Here is a 20,277-nt window from a genome sequence, read left to right as displayed (position 1 = left end):
CCTGGGTTTAAACCCTGTTTCAGACACTTGCTGAATGTGTGGCCCTGGGCAAGTCATTCAACCTCTTTGGCCACCCATTTCCATATCTGCAAAATGGGGTGGTTGGACTCTCATCTTTGAGATCCATCCCTTCCAGCTATACATTTATATCATTTTATTCTCTAAACAATCCTATAAAGTGTGTTTATTTATGGTTATTTGCCTGATGTCTTACAACTCTTAGAAAAGCAGCAAGTAGCCTTGGAGCAGGAGAAAGCCTCCCTCGGTGGGCTTTAAACCCCTCCTGGCTTTTCTCAGAAGGCTGGTCTGTCTGGAGTCCAACAGGAGCTCAGCAGGGAAGTTAAGCAAATGTGTTCTGAGTTTCATAGCCTAAGTGTAAGTCAGAGGTCTCCCCACCCCATCACGCCCAGCGCCTCCCCGCCTCCTCTCCCCACTCCCAACCCCCCAAGAACAATTTAGGAGTTGCCGGGGCTCTTAGAGCTTGGTCAGACTTCTAAGAGGCCAAGGTCCCTCGCTGCATTCAGGTCATTGCCATTGCCAGTCCCCGTGACTTTTGTTTTGCCACTGGACTTTGAAGACTCTGGAAGAGTAAGACTTTATGCAGCTCTGCTTACTTAAATCCGGTTCATTCCCCCGTCTAGACCCCAGCCCCGGCCTGATTTAAAAAACAAAAAACAGAAAACGAAGGACAAACAACAACAAACGTGTTAGACATCTTGAATCTCAGTCTTCCCGGCTACAAGGCCAGCTCTCTAAGCCCAACGTCCTGTGTCAGAGCCCGAGAGTTGGAGAAAGAAAAGACCTCTTTCCACCTGGGCCAGGAAGGACAGCTCAGCGACACCGCAGCTGTTAGTAACCAGTGAGCAGCCCCAGGTGGGCCCCTCCACACACAACGCGCCAATTGGGAGAGGTAGAGCCACCAACGAAAGTGAGGTACGGTTAAGAGGCGGGCGGGGGGGGGCGGGGTTGTTTTCATAGGGAACTGGGGTGTTCTGGGTGCAGACTCCAGCTTGACCTTCCGCAGATGGGCGGGTTACCCTCCGCGGTTTTGGGAAGCACCCATCATGAGCCTGCCTCTTTTCCTTCCCCTTCCTCCCTTTCATATCCCTTGGAAAGACTGGAGTGAGAGCGCCTGCCTGACGGAGGGAGAAGTGGGGGCGGGAGACGAGAAAATAGACGAATTGTAGAGGTGGGGATTAGGAGGGAGGCAGGACCCGAGGATCGGCACTAGGGGAAATTTGCTCTGAGTTAATGGCAAGAATTTAAGGTGTGGGTCCCTGTGTGCTTGTGGTCTCCTGACCCCACGGTATGTGGTGTAGACAGTGGATAGACCTGGACTTGGAGCCTGGGAAACCTGAGTTCAAATTCTGTCTCAGACACAAAACTGCCTTAGTTTCTTCATCTGTAATATAAAGGGGGTTAGACTTCATGACCTGTGGGGCCCTTTCCAGCCCTAGAACCAAATACGGCAGAATATTAAAAAACAAAACCCAAGCTAAGGGATCCCAGGTTAAGAATTTCTGCCCTAGTTGAAAATTAATGACAAAGACCAATCCACAGAATGTGAACTTTCTAAAAAGCTAAGGTAATTGCTCTATGGCCACCTATGCATTTTCCATCTTCACTGAGTTTCCCAGGTACAAGCCTCAGTCCTGCAAATGAGAGAGAAAGCAAGGGTTATAAAGAAATCCCATAGGGGCAGCTAGGTGATGCAGTGGATAGAGAACTGGCCCTGTATTCAGGAGTACCTGAGTTCAAATCCGGCCTCAGACACTTTACACTTACTAGCTGTGTGACCCTGGGCAAGTCACTTAACCCCCATGGCCCCACAAAAAAAAATCCCATTAGCTTCCTCCCCTAATCAATTTGCTAACAACAACAACAAAAATCATAAACTTTAGAATTAGGTTGATTTGCAGGTTCATTTGCAAGTTTCTAGAAGGTGACTTGAATTTAATACCCAGTCCGTAAGCATTTATTAGATCCCTGTTATGTTCCATGGACTGAGGATGCAAATAGTAAATGGCTGGGGTTTGCAAATAGTAGGGCTTTAATAAATGCATATTGAATAAAAGAAGGTGGCCTAGAGGGGATTAGTAACCAAGTCCTAAATAGGAGGAAATATAAATACAGTTTGCTGTATGACTGTATTTGGACCATACATTTAGTCTCTCCAACTATAGTGTGATTTTTTTTGTCTATAGTATTTACTACCTTGCTTTCAACAAGCATTTATTAAGCATTTGCTGTATTCAAAAGGATGCTGTGGGGCGGCTAGGTGGTGAAGTGGATAGAGCACGGGCCCTGGAGTCAGGAGTACCTGAGTTCAAATCTGGCCTCAGACACTTAACACTTACTAGCTGTGTGACCCTGGGCAAGTCACTTAACCCCAATTGCCTCACTAAAAAAAAAAAAAAAAAAAAGGATGCTGAGGCCCAGAAATTCAAAGGCAAAAGTAAGCAGGTAGTTCAACATACATTCAAAGGAGGGAGACAACATAGGTGTATAAAATACATGCAGGGGCAGCTAGGTGGCACAGTGGATAAAGCATCTGCCTTGGATTCAGGAGGACCTGAGTTCAAATCCAGTCTCAGACACTTGACACCAGCTGTGTGACCTTGGGCAAGTCACTTAACCCTCATTACCCTGCCCTACCCCTCCCCCCCAAAAAAAGAAAAAGAAAAGAAGCTCTGGGAGGGCAAAAAGTGCTTTGTTTGGGGCAGCTAGGTGGCTCAGTGAATAAAACACCGGCCCTGCATTCAGGAGGACCTGAGTTCAAATCCAGCCTCAGACACTTGACACTAGCTGTGTGACCCTGGGCAAGTCACTTAACCCTCATTGCCCTGCAAAAAAAAAAGAAAAGAAAAGAAAAAGGGGGAAAAAAGCAACTGTAAACTGAGGCAAATGCTCTCAATGGAATTTAGATCTCTTTCCCTAAAAGGGAAGACCGAAGGACACAATGGCCAGTTCTCAAGATTTAAATCCCCTTCTTCCTAAAAGGAAAGAAACCATAGAAAAACAAACAAAGCCTGTAAAAATTAAAAGAAGCAGGGAAGAAAATCTAATATGATTATGGGTTCTGTCATGGGGGAAATGGTGGTGGGATGTGTGGGTCCTTGGGTATTCTATAAAGAATTATACCTTCTCGAACACAAAACCAATGAGAATAAAATAATATTTTATTTAGGTACTAGAGAAAGGAAACCAAGAGAAAAGTCCTCAGACTTTTTCTCACAGGGAGATGGGTCAGAGACTTGGTTCTCTGGGATACCAATCTCCTTGAGCAGGAGAAAGGCAAATACTTTTATAGAGGATGGATGATGGAGGGACTGGATTGTGGAAAGTTCCCTTTGGGGGTGGGGAAAGCTTTAGTGAAGGCTTGAAGGAGAGGACTTCTAGAGTTATCTCTGTTCCCTTGGCACCACTCAGGCAGCAGCCACACCAAATAGGATCATCCCCGGGAGGGGTGGGGGAGACTGGCTTCTTTAGGTGTGTCTGTGTCTGTCCTTTGGTTTAGCTTCTCAAGGAGAAGGTTCCCTGAGTTTCCCAGAAAACTTCTGAGGTACCCCAGGCCCATAATAGGTTCTATCTGCCTATTGTGGGAAGACATAAAATAGACTGAAAGGGTTTATAACAGTTTAAAAAAATAATAATAAACATTTTAATTACAATTGTTGAGTTCTAAATCTATCCCTTCTTCTCCACCTACCTGAGGCCATAAGCAAGTAGATATAGGCTATGCATATACAATTATTTAAAACATTACCATATTAGTAATTTTGTATAAGAAAACTTGAATAAAAGAAAAAATGAAAGTGAAAAATAGCATGCTTCAGTCTGTGTTCAATCAATATCAGTTCTTTCTTTGTAGGTGGATTGTATGCTTCATCATTAGTCCTTTGGAACTGTCTTGGATCATTATATTGCTGAGAATAGTTAAGTCACTCACCATTCTTCATGGAACTATACTGCTGTCACTGGTTCTGCTCGCTTCATTATACATATATACAATTTAAACAAAGGCAGGTACAGAATTTGGAGGAAAAGGTGGTTAGAAAGACCCATTCCCAAAGCAGTGGGGGAGGGGAGTGTGAGGAATTCTAGGAGTGAAGGATTATGGCCTTTGATACACAATCAGAAGGCATTCTTGGTGATTGGGTGTTCAGTTCAAGGCTTCAATAGGGCACAAATTGATAAGGAGATCTCTTAAAAAAAAAAAGATTATTCCAAAGTTAGGGAATAGAGTCAATTAAGTCTTTGGCCTCAGAGTTACTCCTTGCCCATCTAGCTAGGTTTACTCTTGGTCACACAAAGGATTGTTGGTGTGTTATCCAATGAAGCCAGTCCTCATACAGTTGTTCTTATTACCTAGATAACTAGGGGGATTAAGCAAATCAAGGTATCATTTTCTCACAACTAAGGAAAGGCTTAGGGCTTCTTTCTTTTCTTTCTTTTTTTTTTTTAAAGTTTATGATTGGGGGCAGCTAGGTGGTGCAGTGGATAAAGCACCGGCCCGGCCCGGAGTCAGGAGTATCTTGAGTTCAATTCCAGCCTCAGACACTTAACACTTACTAGCTGTGTGAGCCTGGGCAAGTCACTTAACCCCAAATGCCTCACTAAAAACAAACACACAAAAAAGCTTATGATTCAAGACTGATTTATTTCTCTGGCTCAGTAATGAGTAATTTTTTAAAAGTATGTTTCATTCACTAAAAAAACAGTAGTTACTTGATAATGATCTTTTTAAACACGTGATAGGTTATAGTTGCAAATTCCTCACTCTCATAATCATTACTAGAAAACTCCTCCTGGAATATAAACCTCTTGGCTTTTTTCCCCCCAGTTTATTTTCCTCTTTGGACAGAAACTTTGCAGTCACCAAGTAAATAACACCTTTTAGAACTCTATTTCTTGAAGACAATTTCAACAAAAGGTAATTTTCTTTTCTTTGTTTTTAATTCTTAAAAAAAATGCTTAAATCATTTTACAAATAAGGGGGAAAAAAGGTTAATCTCTAAGCAGTCCAGAGTGCAATTTACAATCATCATTATCACATGTTGTAAATACCATTATCATTTGGTTAAGCTAAAAGAATAGGTATAAATTCTTTTTTTCCTCCCAATTTTGAAATGTAGGTTTTAACTATAACTTACCGTCTCACTGGTGTCCTTATCTTTTGACCTTTAAAGAGTGAAAGTATTTACTTTTGCATATTATTTGTCTAAAGTATTTAGCAGCTGAGAGCATTGTTTTATAGGAGAAAATGGCAAACCACTACTGCATCTTTGCCTAGAAAACCCCAAATGGGGTCATGAAGAGCCAGATAAGGCTGAAAAGACTTGTTTACTTGGCACAGATACTTTCAGACCAGTAACTGAGCCAGAAGCCAGATTGAAAAGGACTGAAAACCTATAGGAGTAAATACTTACTTGATCTTTGGTTAGAGAGAGACTTCTTAACCAAACGAGGAATAGAGGTATGTATAAGTGAGAATATAAACAATTTTTGAATAGTATTTTATTTTTTCTCAGTTACATGTAAAAATAATTTTAACATTCGTTTTTAAAAAATTTAACTTAAATTCTCTCCCTTTCTTTTTCTCTTCTTCCCTCTCCCCTCCCTGAGACTACAAGCAATTTGGTATAGGTTATACATGTGTAGCCATGCAAAACATTTCTGTATTGATCATGTTGCAAAAGAAAGCACAGATCAAAAAAAAAAAGGGAAAAAAGAAAGAAAGTGAAGAATAATATGCGTCTATTTGCATTCAGACTTCCATCAGTTCTTTCTCTGGAAGTGTATAGTATTTTTTCATCACAAGTCCTTTGGAATTGTCTTAGAACATTGTATTGCTGAGAAGAGCTAAGTAATTCACAGTTGATCATCATACAATAAAGCAATTTTTCTTACATTAAAATGAAAAAAAGCTTTTACATTAACCAAATCTGTGCAGCTAGAATAAGGTAGAAAATGCTATTTGTTAAATGAAATCTTTGCATCAGACATCTTTAATAAAGCCCAAGTATCCAAGACATGTAAGACCAAGAGTTATTCTCCAATAAATAAATGACAAAAAAGTATTAATAAAAAAATGGGGGCAGCTAGGTGGCAAAGTAGATAAAGCACCAGCCCTGGATTCAGGAGGACCTGAGTTCAAATGCGGCCTCAGACACTTGATACTTACTAGCTGTGTGACCCTAGGCAAGTCACTTAACCCCAATTGCCTCACCAAAAGAAAAACCAAACAAACAAAAACAAAATTAAAAAAAAATTCAAACTGTTGAAAATCTTTTTTTGTTTTGCTTTGTTTTTATTTAATGGTGTTTAAATTTTTTTAAATTGTTTTTGTGAACTTAACAAACATCATATAAATTTGGCAGAAACAGGTTATAAATAGAACTGTGAACTGATATTCTATATAGCTTCCTTTCCTTTCTTCATCTCATATTTTCAAAGCTGTCCTGATTGCCTCTGACTCTACTGCCCTTCCTTATTTCTGTTCTCTTCTGCGTCTTGAAAAAATGCTTCAATTCAATGACCTGCTTTGAATCTTTTTTTTTTTTTTGGTTAATTTACTTGATTTTTTTCCCCTGCAGCCTTCCCTTCAACTGAAAAAGAACTCAACAAATTTTGTAACAAATATGCATAGTGGAACAAAACAAATCATTGACTTTTGTTTAAAATGTCTTTATTTGTACTTTATTCTCATAGAGGCTATCACTTCTTTTTCAGGAGGAGGAAGGCAGCATGCTTCATCATGAGTCCTTTGAATTTATTTTTTATTGTTTTGTTGGTCAGAGTTCTTAAGTCTTTCAAAGTTGTTCTTTATAATATTATTGTTATTGTATAAATTGTTCTCATTGTTCCATTCACTTCACTCTGAATCGGTTCATACAAGTTTTCCCAGGTTATTCTAAAACCATCTCATTATTTCTTATGGTACAATAATATTACATTAAATTCTTAAGTCGTAATTTGTTAAGCTATTTTTCAATAAAGCATTCCATGTCTTCTAGTTCTTTGCTACCATAAAAATTACTGCTATGAACATTTTCATTACAAGTGGATTCTTTCCCTCTTTTATCTCTTTAAATAAAAGCTTAATAGTGTATTAACCTTATTATTAGTAATTTGGAGCATTTCTTCATATAGTTATTCCTAGCTTTTCTTCTTTTAAGAACTTCCTGTTCCCATTTTGTGACCATTTATATACTGGGGACAAAAAGAGGTGCTATAGACATTTTTGTACGTATGAGTCCTTTTCCTCTTTCTTTGATTTTTTTGGATTATGGGTCTATTTGTGTTATTGCTAGATTAAAAGGTTTAGTTACACTTTAATGACTTTTTGAGCATAATTATAAATTGTTTTCCAAAATATCTGACCCAATCAGTCAGAGCTCTACTGAAAGTGAATGAATATGCCTATAATCCTGAAGTCCTAACAATTGTCATTCTCATTTTTGGGGGGGTCATCGTTGTCAATCTGTTTGGTATAAGGTTGAACCTTGAAGTTGCTTTAATTTGCATTTCTCTGATTTGTAATGATTGGCGCATTTTTTTTTTTTGTAGAACTGTTGATTGGCTTTGCCATTTATCAATTAGTGACTGGCTTATATTCTTATAAATTTGAATCAGTTCCTTGTTTATCTTGGAAATGAGATATGATGTTGGGCCATACTCAGTACCTCTCAGACTGCTTTTCATTATTCCCAGCAGTTGTTAAATAAGTACTTATCAAGTAATTTGGCTTTATGGAATATTATGCTATTGTATTCTTTACCTTGGCAAGTTGTGTCTGCTTTACTCTATTTTCAACCTCTTTATTTATATTTTGTATTATATTTTATATTCAACCTATTTTCTAACCACTATCAAATCCTTTTACTGATTAATGCTTTTTAGTATTGTTTAAAATTGTTTCTGCTAGGCTGTTACTTCCCATCCTTTTCTTAATTTCCCTTGGGATTCATAAATTTTTGTTCCCTTAGCTCAGGGGTCCACAAACTATTCCAAGGGAAAAATCCACTTTACCTATTTTTTGTAGAGCTAAGAATAGGTTTTACATTTTTAAAATACAATAGAACTTTATTTAAAAATCTAAAAACCATTCTTAGCTCACCGGCCATACAAAAATATGCAGTGAAACTCTGGTGGGTAGTTGGCCAATACCTGCTCTAGACAAATTTCATAATTTTTCTAGTTCTGTAAAGTAATCTTGTTAATTTGATTGGTATGGCACTGAATAAAAAAGTGGATTTAGGTAATATTTTTATTATATTGATTCACCCTAACCATTTACTATTAGTATTTCTCCAAGTATTTAGATCTAGTTTTTTTCTCCCTAAATCATGTTCTATAGTTGTATTCATATAGTTCTTGTGTGTTTTTTAGTAGCTAGTCACAAATATTTTGTGTCCTATAATTTTACGTGAAAATTCTCTTATATTGAGGTTTATAGCTAATATAGAGAAATGATGTTGATTTTACAGCAGCTCAGTTGTATAGGGGATAGAGTGAGTACTGGGCCTAGAGTCAGAAAGACCTGAGTTCACTTTCTGTCCTCAAATATGTACTAGCTATGTGACTTTGGGAAAGTCATTTGACCTTTGTTTGCCTCAGTTTCCTCAACTCAGAATGGGAATAATAATAGTATCTACCTCTCAGGATTACTGTGTAAATCAAATGAGATCATTGCAATGTATTTAGCATAGTGCCTGGCTCATAGTAAGTGCTATATATACATTTTAGGTACAATTATTATTTATTTTACATCCTGCAACTTTGCTGGTCATTGTTTTAATTAATTTTTAGTCAGCTCTTTATGGGTTCATAAAATCATCTACAGAAAATGATAGTTCTGTTTCCTCTTTCCTGTATTTCCTTGATTCTTTTTTTTTTTTTGGACATTGTTATGGGTAGGATTTCTATCCCTATGTTAAGTAATAGTGATGATAATGGATCTTTGTGTTACACCTGATTTTATTGGAAAGACTTCTATCTTTCTCCATTACATATAATGTTGTCTCTGGGTTTTAGATAAATATTACTTATCATATTAAAGATAAATACATTGATTCCTATGTTTCTTTTTAGGATTTTTACCTGAAACGGATGTTGGATTTTTCAACTTCTCTTAGCATAAGCTTTTGTAATTAATATTGTCTATTATACTTATAGTTTTTATTATATCAAACCAACCCTGGATTCTTGGCATAAATCCAAACCAGGTCATAGCTTACAGTAATTTTAATATGTTAATTTAGTCTCTCTTTTAAAAAAAAAAGTTTTTGCTGCATTCTGTTTCTTACATCATCGTAGTTATCCCTAGTATCCTTACCTTTCTACTCCCAAAGAGTCATCCCATATAACAGATAGTATATCTTTAGAGAGTAAAAAAAAAATTTTTTTAATGGCCCAACTGATAGATACATTGAAAAAAATCTGAAAATAATGTGTAACACCTTTTACTTCAACTAAGCAGTGGGTTGAGGGATGTCTTAATTTCTCTTCATTCAAGTCATGCTTGATCTTTATAATTTTGTTACATTCATTTTTTACTTTTGGGTGTATTATTCTTTCCATTTTCATTGCTGCAGATATTGTGTATATTATTTTCTTGGCTCTCCTTGCTTCACTCTGCATAACATCATATAGATCTTTCCATGCTTCTCTGTATTCATCACATATATTATTTCTTACAGCACTATAATATTCCATTATATTCATGTACCACAATTTGCTTAGCCATTTCCCAATCAGTGGGCATCTACTTTGTTTCTATTTCTTTTCTATCACAAAGTGTTGCTATAAGTATTTTGATGTATGTGGGGACTTTCTTTTTATTAATAACTTCCTTGAGTTTATTTTTATTTCTGTTTCTCTAATTACTAGTGATCTGGAGAATTCTTTCTTATGGTTATGAATACTTTGCAATTCATCCTTTGAAAACTCTTTTAGGAAATTGCTGTCGCTTCCTTGCCAGTATTTCATTTAACATTTTATTTTGATATTCATTAGGTTTTTTGATCTATGGTTTTCTTTGCTTTGTCTCTCCCTAGTTTATGTGTCAATACCATATTTATATCACAGAGTCTAGAAGGGATCCTTTCCCCCAGGGCCCCTAATTCTGTAAATAGTTTGTGTAATAGTGGAATTAATTCTTCCTTGAATATTTGATAGAATTCACTTGGAAATGCTCCTGGTTCTGCCTCTAAATTTGTCTTTGTAACTGAATTAATAGCACATTTAATTTTTCCTAATATTGAGTTGTGTAAATAATCTAAATCTATGTCTTGTTCAATTAACTTGCATACTTTATTTTCATATTCACCCATTTTCTCTAAATTATTATTTTTGTTTCCATAGAATTAGACAAAATAGTTTTTGATAGTTCATTTCATCTTCATTTATCATGAATTCTCTTTATTCATTTGATTCAAACAAGTTGGTTTTCTTTTTTTTAAAAAATCACAATAGTGTTTATTTTATTAATTATTTTTAAATTTTAAGCAGCTCTTCATTTTATTTATTGATATGATTGAAGCTTTTTTGTTTTCAATTTTGTAAAGCTTTTGCTTGGCTTTCAGAATTCAAAATTTTGGCTTTCAAAACTCAATTTCAAAAATTGAATGCTCATTCCATAACTCGTATTATCTACACCGACAGACATAGTTGTCTGTGTTAGTACCATGAAGCAGTGTAGGACACTGGAGAGATCACTAGCTTTGAAGTCAGAGAGAGGCAAAAATATGAGTTTTTCATTAAAGTTTCACAAATAAACATTTATTTATATTATATATGTTATGTATATATATATTATATATTACCCTGTTTATTATAATCCAAAGGGATTTCCAACTTAATAATTATGCTTTATTTCCTCAATTGAATCTTATAAAAATTCTATAGGAAAAAAAAATTGTTTTACCATCAGTTGCTAGTGAGACAGATGCAAAAATTATTCTCTCACTACACTTTTTTTTTAAAAAGGAATTTGTGGGGCAGCTAGGTGGGCAGTGCATAGAGCACCAGCCCTGGAGTCAGGAGTACCTGAGTTCAAATCCAGCCTCAGACACTTAACACTTACTAGCTGTGTGACCCTGGGCAAGTCACTTAACCCCAATTGCCTCACTAACTAAAAAAATAAATTTAAAAATTTTTAAAATTTTTAAAAAGGAATTTGTTTTAAGATGTAAAATTTTCTATTTGTTGACATTTTAGCATCAGGAACATAGAATGTTAGGTAGTAAATTTAAAAGATAATGAAAACATTCTTCATTTTAATGGTATGGCTAGTTTTAGAACAGAGAAAGGCCAAGGTAGGAGAGAGTAAAAGAGACATGTACACTAAGGGTAGTATGAGCTCCTAGGACCTGTGAGATATTCTAGAAATTTCTCAAAAAACTCCAAACAATCCTATTACATTCTTGTAATTCAGAGGGTCAATGATTGACAAAAGAATACACTCTGTAATCCTAAGGATTTTCCCCCCCTTTAATACAGAAACCTTTTATTTTTCTCCACAGATCATGCAAGATCAAAAGCTACCTTGTGTTTTGATAAGTGGTTTTGAAGGACCATATAGTGTGAATAAAGATCATGTAAGGGATCTTAAGAAACATTTTAATCTTATCACCATGCAAGAATTCCTTGAAAACAAAACAAATTTCAGTCAAAAGATACAAGCAATATATATATGGGGAGGGAAACCACATATTGACCAGGAGCTCCTGCAGAGCTTGCCTTCCTTGAAGATTATTGTAAACTCAGGAGCAGGCCTGGATCATCTGGACCTGAAATTGATTGCCAGCTTTGGTGTGAAATTGGCCAACACTCCACATGCTGTTACTAATAGCACTGCAGATATGGGAATGGCCTTACTTCTGGCATCAGCCCGAAGAATATTAGAAGGTAATATGACTTTTTAAGCCTTTTAATTTCTTGGTAATTGATAACTAGAGAGTCTTTATTTGTGAAAATAATGAAAAAGTATTCAAACTGATATTTTTAAAATGTAAGTCCTTTTCAAGTTGTCCTGGTTCTTACATAATGCTTTAAGAAGCTTATGAAACCCTTCTCAGAATAATATTTAAATGAATAAATTAAAATATATTGGCTTACAAAAGGAAACCAATTCTATTGAAATATAGTTATCAAAACATTTTTAAAAGAAGTTCCCATACCCAAGGTTAAGAACCTCAGCCTTGTGCATACCCTTTGACCCAGCAATACCACTTTTGGGTCCTTTTCCCAAAGAAATCATGGAAAGGGGAAAGGGACCCACATGTACAAAAATATTTATAGCTACTCTTTTTGTGGTGGCAAGGAATTGGAAGTTGAGGGGGTGCCCATCAATTGGGGAATGGCTGGACAAGTTGTGGTATATGAATATAATGGAATACTATTGTGCTGTAAGAAATGATAAGCAGGAGGAGTTCAGAGAAACCTGGAGGGTCTTGTGTGAGCTGATGATGAGTGAGATGAGCAGAACCAGAAGAACATTGTACACAGTATCATCAACTTTGAGTGTTGATCTACTGTGATGGACTATATTCTTCTCACCAATGTAATGGCACAGAAGAGTTCCAGGGAACTTGTGATGGAAGAGGATCTCCAAATCCAAGAAAAAAAAAAAAGAACTGTGGAGTATAGATGCTGAATGAACCATACTATTTCTTTTGGTTTTGATGCTGTTGTTTTTTTCTATTTTGAGGTTTTTCATCATTGCTCTGATTTTTTCCCTTATAACATGACTAATGCAGAAATATGTTTAATGTTATTATGTGTATATATATGTAACCTATATCAGATTACCTGCTGTCTAGGGGAGGGGGGAGGGAGGGGAGGGAGAGAGAAAAATCTGAAATTGTAAAGATTGTATAAACAAAAGTTGAGAACTATCTTTACATGTAATGGAAAAAAAATAAATTACTTTATTAATTTAAAAAATTAAAAAAAAAAAAAGAACCTCAGCCTTAGTTTGACATAGAATTGCTAGTTTAAAATAAATATCAGAAAATGACCTTTTTGCTAGGATATTCTGGTTCATATGATGTAGAAAACTACTACCTCTTCCCAATATGTTATGGTTTATTTTTTTGTTGAAACTTTTATTTTAATTTATGTGGAAATGGAAAAGTGATCTCAGAACAACTCATTTTATCAGAGATTGCAAAGCAAGATATAAATCACAATTTATTTCTTCATTTCTTGTCTTAAAAAAACAATAGAATTGTGTGTGGAGACAGTTCCATGGCTCACTTTTGCATCTTGGACTTTTAGGGAATGAGATAGCTACTTCACCAGACACCAAATCCTTTTCTGTTAACTGGATGGGACAAGAAGTGACCGGATCTACTCTGGGAATCATAGGTATGGGCAAAATTGGCTATAAGGTTGCTCAACGAGCCAAAGGATTTGAAATGAAGATTCTGTATCACAATAGGAACCGCAGGTAAAACTTCCACAAGATTAATTTCTAAACTTAACTGAAGCTTTGTCTCTCTAAATGAAACCCACAATTCCATTCACTGCCACATTACAATATAATGATAAAATTCCTTCTGTTTCTCCCTCCATAGCCTTTCAGTCGGTGTTCTCCATCATGTTTCTTTTCCTTCTTTCCTTCTTTCCCTATTCCAGTTTCTGGATCTTCCCTCAAAAGTATGTCTTTTTAATATACCTATCCTTTACTTATCCTGTTCCTCTCAGATATGTAATTTTAAAAGAGAAAAGTATTTTAACAGTAAATAATGTCTTAGAAATGTAGTTTTGACTTTCTGCACGCCCTTTCTTAACCTCCCCCCCAACCCTCCTGAAAGGGTCTTGGGAATCCCATTGTTTCTGTAGACTACACTTTAAGAACTGCTACTCTATGATATCTGTATTGGTGTTTTCTCCCTCTCCTATCCTTTTTATTTTAAAGTCCCTTTTATTTATGATATCAATTGGAGTTAAGAGTTGAACGCAGGTTTTCTAACTCTAAATCCATTGCTTTCCCCACTATACTACACTGCCTTCACATGCTTCTTTTATCCAATCTGATCCAATTGTCAGCCCTTAGCCTAAATGATATGTCTGAATTATTTTACCTCATTTTACATTTCTTTCAGTGACTTTTTCCTGGATTTTGTTCTTGGTCTCTTGAAGTTTCTTTGGGTATTTTAGGCTGTTTCTGATTAGGAAACTCACTTTTGTTTTCTTGATTTACTCGGGCAGGAAAGTGGAAGAGGAACAGGCAGTTGGGGCCCATTACTGTGCAACATTGGATGAACTACTGCAACAATCAGACTTTGTTATGTTGGTCCTTAGTTTGACACCCCAGACTCATAAATTGATTGGAAAGAGGGAATTAGGACTAATGAAACCTACTGCTGCTCTTATAAACATTGGGAGAGGTAATAGATACTAACAGATATGCCTACCAAAATTATATTTTTCTCCTTCACTGAAAAGATATAGTAATAAATCTCAAATATTTGGCATTCTCTATCAACTTCCTTCCTTTGCAGCTTTCTTGACTGAAAGAGTAATTCAGATTGCAAAGCAAGTGAGTTGAAATTTACCTTCCAATTGTATGGGTTCTTGATATTTTGTGAACATATTTTGAAACCAAGTTATGAATAAGTCAAGTAAAATATTTTTATGAATTCAGATTTTTTAATACTTTTTGTGGAAAAGAACAGTGTTATATAGGATATCTTTTTGTTTGTTTGTTTGTTTTGCGGGGCAATTGGGGTTAAGTGACTTGCCCAGGGTCACACAGCTAGTAAGTGTTAAGTGTCTGAGGCCGAATTTGAACTCAGGTACTCCTCAATCCAGGGCCGGTGCTCTATTATAGGATATCTTTTAAATTTAACTTGTACACTTCTCAGTGTTTAATCATTGCTTTCTCAGGAAAATTTTTTTGGTTTTCTTCCTTAACATTTTTATTACTCCTAAGTTAAATATCTAAACATAGTAATCATTCTTATGTCCACTCAAAATTAAGTCATGAGTTGAACATAGACTTTATAAAATTGAGAACCCTAACAGAGTTTAGTACAGAAAAATAAGGTTCTGTTGACATTGAAATGACATGCTAGAAATGAATGGTGATTGTATATATTAGTACTGATTTACTGATGATCAGAAAGCAACAGTTTCAATGTAAGAGTTCTAGGATTGGCTTTGTTACTATGTCCTTGAATAATCTTTGTGCATTAGTTACTTTGTGTGTGTACATATAAAATAAAGATAATAGCTGGAATTTGTAACTCATAAGGATTAAATATTAAAGGTAAAAGTGTTTTGGAAAAATAAGAATATATAACTATATTATGAATGAATATGTTAATAAAGAATATATTAATCTAGAATCTATATAAATATATATCATATAGATATATACAAATATATAAAGATATGTGCATATTTTATAATATATAAATACATTATGTATATTAAACATGTAGCATTGTCATTCTAAATGATATCATTTTCTACTGGGGCCTTGGCAGGCAGAAACTCCATGAAAGATGCATTAAAAGATAAAGTTAGTACTTCTATAGCAATAACACTAAACACTGGACAAATAAATCTCAATTCTAGAGACTACTATTGCAATGAACAAAAGAGCAGTATTTTAAAGAATTGGTGTTCAGAAAGAAAGTATCCTTATCAGAGTGTTTCATTAAGCTTGGTTACTCTATGCTTTGGAGTTAGGCATTTACTGACTATTGATTCCAGAGCATCATAAACCTTTCTGCAAGTCTGCGAAGGTTCTAATTCTTTTTTCTTTTTTAGTGAGGCAATTGGGGTTAAGTGACTTGCCCAGGGTCACACAGCTAGTAAGTGTTAAATGTCTGAGGCAGGATTTGAACTCAGGTACTCCTGACTCCAGGGCCGGTGCTCTATCCACTGCGACACCTAGCTGCCCCCGAAGGTTCTAATCTTAAAGAAGAATTTTGTTCTCAGATTAACCACTACTTAATTGGGCATGGACATGTCATTTTGAACCTGAAATAAAATGAGAGGCAGCATGACCTAGTGGACTTGGAATCAGCAAAACCTGGGTTTAAATTCTGTCTCAGATACTTCCTGGTTGTGTGACCCTGAGCAAGTCACTCAACTTCTTTGACCATTAGTTTCAATATCTGTAAAATGAGGTGGTTGGATTCACTGACCTTTGAGATCCATCCCTTCCAGTTCTAAATTTAAAATATTTAGTTGTCATAGTCAGTAGCTGACATTTTTATAGCACTTTAAGGTTTGTGAAGTGATTTGTACATATTATCTCATTTCATCTTTTCAACAGCCCTATAAAGTGGGTATTAGGATTATTAGCCCAATTTGGTAGATGAGGAAACTAAAGGCCCAGTGATTTGCCCACAGACACATGGCTAGCAAGTGAATTAAAATTCATATCTCTCATGGTACGGTAGATAGAATGCAAGCCCTGGAGTCAAGAAGTCTCATCTTCCTGAATTCATATCTGGCCTCAGACACTGGCTGTGTGACCCAGAGAAAATCTCTTAACACTTTTGCCTCAGTTCCCTCATTTGTTTTTGGATTTTTGTGAGGCAATTATGGTTAAGTGACTTGCCCAGGGTCACACAGCTAGTAAGTGTTAAGTGTCTGAGCCCGAATTTGAACTCAGGTCCTCCTGACTCCAGGACCTGTGCTCTGTCCACTGCGCCACCTAGCTGCCCCCGAAGTTGCCTCATTTGTAAAATGAACTGGAAAAGGCAATGGCAAACCATTCCAGTTTCCTTGCCAAGAAAACCCCAAATGGGGTCACGAAGAGTGAGACACAAATGAAAAAATGACTTAACAATAAAAATAACAACTCTATACAGCTGATCTTCTTTCCATAAGAACATTTTCCATCTCAACTAAGCTTTAAATATTAAGTTGCTCTTGAGTTATAAAAAAGTAGCCATTTGCACTGAAAAAATGTTAAGTCCCATATTTATTGTGTCCTAGGCTCCATTTTTATTTTTGTATCACAATCATTTGATCTTGTGTAACTTGATATTTATGTATTCCTGTCATTTGATCAGTTAGGCTAGGAGTAACTGTGGTTTTAAAGTTGTTGAAACAAGTTGAAATGTGGACATCTCTTCTCTATTGTATGTATATATACACACATACATATACACATACATATTTGTAGTCTATATATCTATTATATATAGTCTAATTATAATAGTGACAAAGATACTGTTATATTAATTCAGGTCAATTGGTCGATCAAGATGCCCTAGTTGAAGCTCTTCAAACTGGAATTATTAGAGCTGCAGGACTGGATGTGACTTACCCTGAACCTCTGCCAAGGTAAAAAAAAAAATCCAAGCGAAAAACAAACACACAAAAAAAACTTCCTGTAAATTTTTTAAAGATAACAAACAATAGAAGCAAAGGTTCCAGCCCATGTTTAAGGATAAAAGTTTTCTTTGGTTGGTGTCTCAGTCATAGATTTATAGGGCTCAGAAGTCTTCTAATCCTGGTTTCCTATCTGGCTACCATCTTTGGGCCCTCTCTGATTTCTTCATCATGCCTCTAGATCAAGTACCTTATGCCTTCCTTCCCAAACACACTTTTCATTTTTTTTTTGTTTGTTGTCTTCATTTCTTCTTTCCTCTTTTTATTTCTAGCACTTAATAAATGTTTGTTGACTTTTGATTATCCAGTCTCCCGCCCAATATAGGAATTCTTCCTATGGCATCACTCACAGTTATTTGCCCTGCTTATAACTGAATATTTTCAGTGACAGATTGTTTGCTACCCCATAACTGCTGAACAGTTATAATATTTAAACAGATTTTGGTTGAATATAAGAAAGAATTCTTTGTCACTTCTTCCCAGTGGTCCTAGCTCTGTCATTTTTAGCAAAACAAATCCATCACTTCATCTACATATACCTCAAATTTCTGATCTCAAATTTTGTGTTTCTATTTAGTCTTCTCTTCCCCAGACTGACAACCTGGTTTCCTCTTCTGTAACATGAGGATATTTGACTATATAAGTGTTTCTGAAACTTTTTGGTCTCAGTGCCCCTTTTATGCTTTAAAATTGTTGAGAGCTATATCGATATTTTTAAATATTTTACATTAAAACTGATAAAAAATTAAAATATTTATTAAATTATATTAGAATAGTAATAAACCCATGACATGTTAACATAAGTAGCATACTTTTTATGAAAAATAAATTCATCTTCCAAAACACAAAATTTAGTCAGAAGAGTGACATTGTTTTTATATATTTTTGCAAATCTCTTCAATAGCTGACTTAATAGAAAATGGCTAGATTTTTATATCTATTTCTGTAGTCAGTGTTTTGGTTGCTTCTCACACATAAGGAGTTGGAAAATGGAGGATTATTTTAACAAGAAAATAATATCTTAATATTAAAATAGTTGTGACCTTATGCATCCCTCAAACAGGTCTCAAGAACCCCAGGGTGTTCTACAGGAAAATTTTTAAGGTCCTATCTGGTTCTAATATTAGATGATTCTTCCATGAATGAAATGGAATTTTTTGGATTATTTTTAATATTCTACATTTTTTTCTCTAAGTAATAAAAATATAACTACAGTTTGATAATAATTCTGAAAGAAACCAATAAATTGGAACTTTTTTGTGCAATGTATTTCAGATCTCATCCTTTGTTAAAGGTAACAAAATTATGTTCACTCTTCATTTGTAGCACGTATTCAGATTCTACATCTATGATTAAAATTTAACAGACTTGTCACTTCCACTTATTGGTCCTAGCTTTGCCACTGTTATTAACATAAAGCAAATGTATTGTCTCATCTTTAAACCCTTGAATGTGTGAAGTCAGATTTTGTGTCTCTATTTAGTCTTTTCTTCTCCAGGCTAACTACCTACATTAATTTTAAGTCTTCCTCAGGTAATAGTTTTCAGACCCCTCTACATATACTTTGGTTTGCTGAAATCCCTCCTAAAATTTGGCAGTCAGAATTGAGCATGCGAAGTGTGAGAATTGCACTGTATGATGGGACTGTTATTTCCCGGTACCTAGCACTATATTTCTATGAATGCAACCAATGATTGTATTAGCCTTTTTAAAAAAATTATAAAACACCATACCACATGGTGGCTTATTGAGCTTGTGGTCAACTAGAACTGGGAGTGGAAGCTCAGATTTTTTCTTATGAACTCTTGACAAACTATATGTACTTCATCCTGTCTTATATAGTTGATTTATTATACCTAAATGCAGGCCTTTACATTTGATTCTTTAAAATAATACCTAGTTTTCACTCAGTGTTCTATATTTTTGAGGCAATTTTGAAGAGAGACAATGTAATATATCAGAGACCTGATTTAGGATCCAGCATTTCTGGGTTCTAGCACTGGCCCTCCCACTAATTCATTCTGTGTCCTTAGTTTGAGTCTTAAGTTCCCACATCTTTAAAATGAGAACACTGGCCTAGCCAGTCTTTAATGTCCTATCTGGTCCTATTATTTTTAATCTCCTACAAAGTTTTATCTTTCTGCAAATATAAAAAATGAAACTACACGGGGCAGCTAGGTAGCGCAGTGGATAGAGCACCAGCCCTGGAGTCAGGAGTACCTGAGTTCAAATCTGGCCTCAGACACTTAACACTAGCTGTGTGACCCTGGGCAAGTCACTTAACTCCAATTGCCTCACTAAAAAAAAGAAAAATTTTTTAATGAAACTATAGTATAATATATAAAAAAAGAAATCCGAATAATTTTTTAAATGCATATGTATTTCAGATCCCATCCTTTGTTAAAGTTAAAGAATGTTATTTTAACTCCTCATATCGGAAGTGCAACTCATCAAAGTCGACATCTCATGATGGAAAACATGGTTGAAAGTCTTCTGGCTGCTTTCAGTGGCCTTCCTATTCCTAATGAAGTACTTCTTAAATGATTTGTTTGGGTGGAAAGCTCATAATGATGAAAACTTGACAGATTAAATGACAAAGGCTTCTTTTAACTTTTCATACTTTATATATTCTAGTATTTCTCTTCATGAAATTAAAAACTCATAGATTTTTCATTTTAGTATGTTTGAAGAGCTAATAGAGACTATGTATTCCCAAGAGTCCTTCAGAGCCTAACACTGCAATGAATAGAAATAGTATCTTTGGTACTCTAGTCTGTTGTTCTCTTTCTCTATGGACTTTACAGTATTCAAAACTTACCTAATAAAAAGTTAACGCCATATATAAGCAAATCTGCTGGATAAGGCAAGAAGGAAATACTATGATCTAGATAAGGGAAGGAACAGTGAAACCAAAAA

The 20,277-nt window shown here is 35.5% G+C and overlaps 2 protein-coding genes across 3 annotated transcripts in view; both read left to right on the top strand.

The window, feature by feature from the left end:
* Positions 1–1,187, top strand: part of LOC122746931 (glyoxylate/hydroxypyruvate reductase B-like) — a 10,274-nt gene extending 9,087 nt beyond the window's left edge. Inside the window, exons 3-4 of the mRNA XM_043993049.1 lie at positions 728–859; positions 1,025–1,187. Coding sequence (XP_043848984.1) covers positions 728–859; positions 1,025–1,187 — 295 coding nt within the window. The remainder of the gene's footprint in view (positions 1–727; positions 860–1,024) is intronic.
* LOC122735818 (glyoxylate/hydroxypyruvate reductase B-like) lies at positions 442–20,277 on the top strand. Of its 2 annotated transcripts, XM_043977618.1 has the most exons (7): positions 442–933; positions 4,844–4,933; positions 11,526–11,910; positions 13,282–13,453; positions 14,218–14,396; positions 17,217–17,313; positions 19,749–20,277. In XM_043977618.1, the coding sequence occupies exons 3-7, from the start codon at positions 11,529–11,531 to the stop codon at positions 19,903–19,905; spliced, it is 987 nt and encodes a 328-aa protein (XP_043833553.1). In that variant the 5' UTR covers positions 442–933; positions 4,844–4,933; positions 11,526–11,528; the 3' UTR covers positions 19,906–20,277. The 2 variants fall into 2 exon arrangements, with proteins under 2 accessions (XP_043833553.1, XP_043833562.1); XM_043977627.1 differs by lacking the exon at positions 4,844–4,933.

The sequence above is a fragment of the Dromiciops gliroides genome, chromosome 1, assembly GCF_019393635.1.
Source record: "Dromiciops gliroides isolate mDroGli1 chromosome 1, mDroGli1.pri, whole genome shotgun sequence".
NCBI lineage: Eukaryota > Metazoa > Chordata > Mammalia > Microbiotheria > Microbiotheriidae > Dromiciops > Dromiciops gliroides.
The sequence above is the reverse complement of the archived record's forward strand: the minus strand, read 5'-3'. Positions and strand labels throughout refer to the sequence as shown.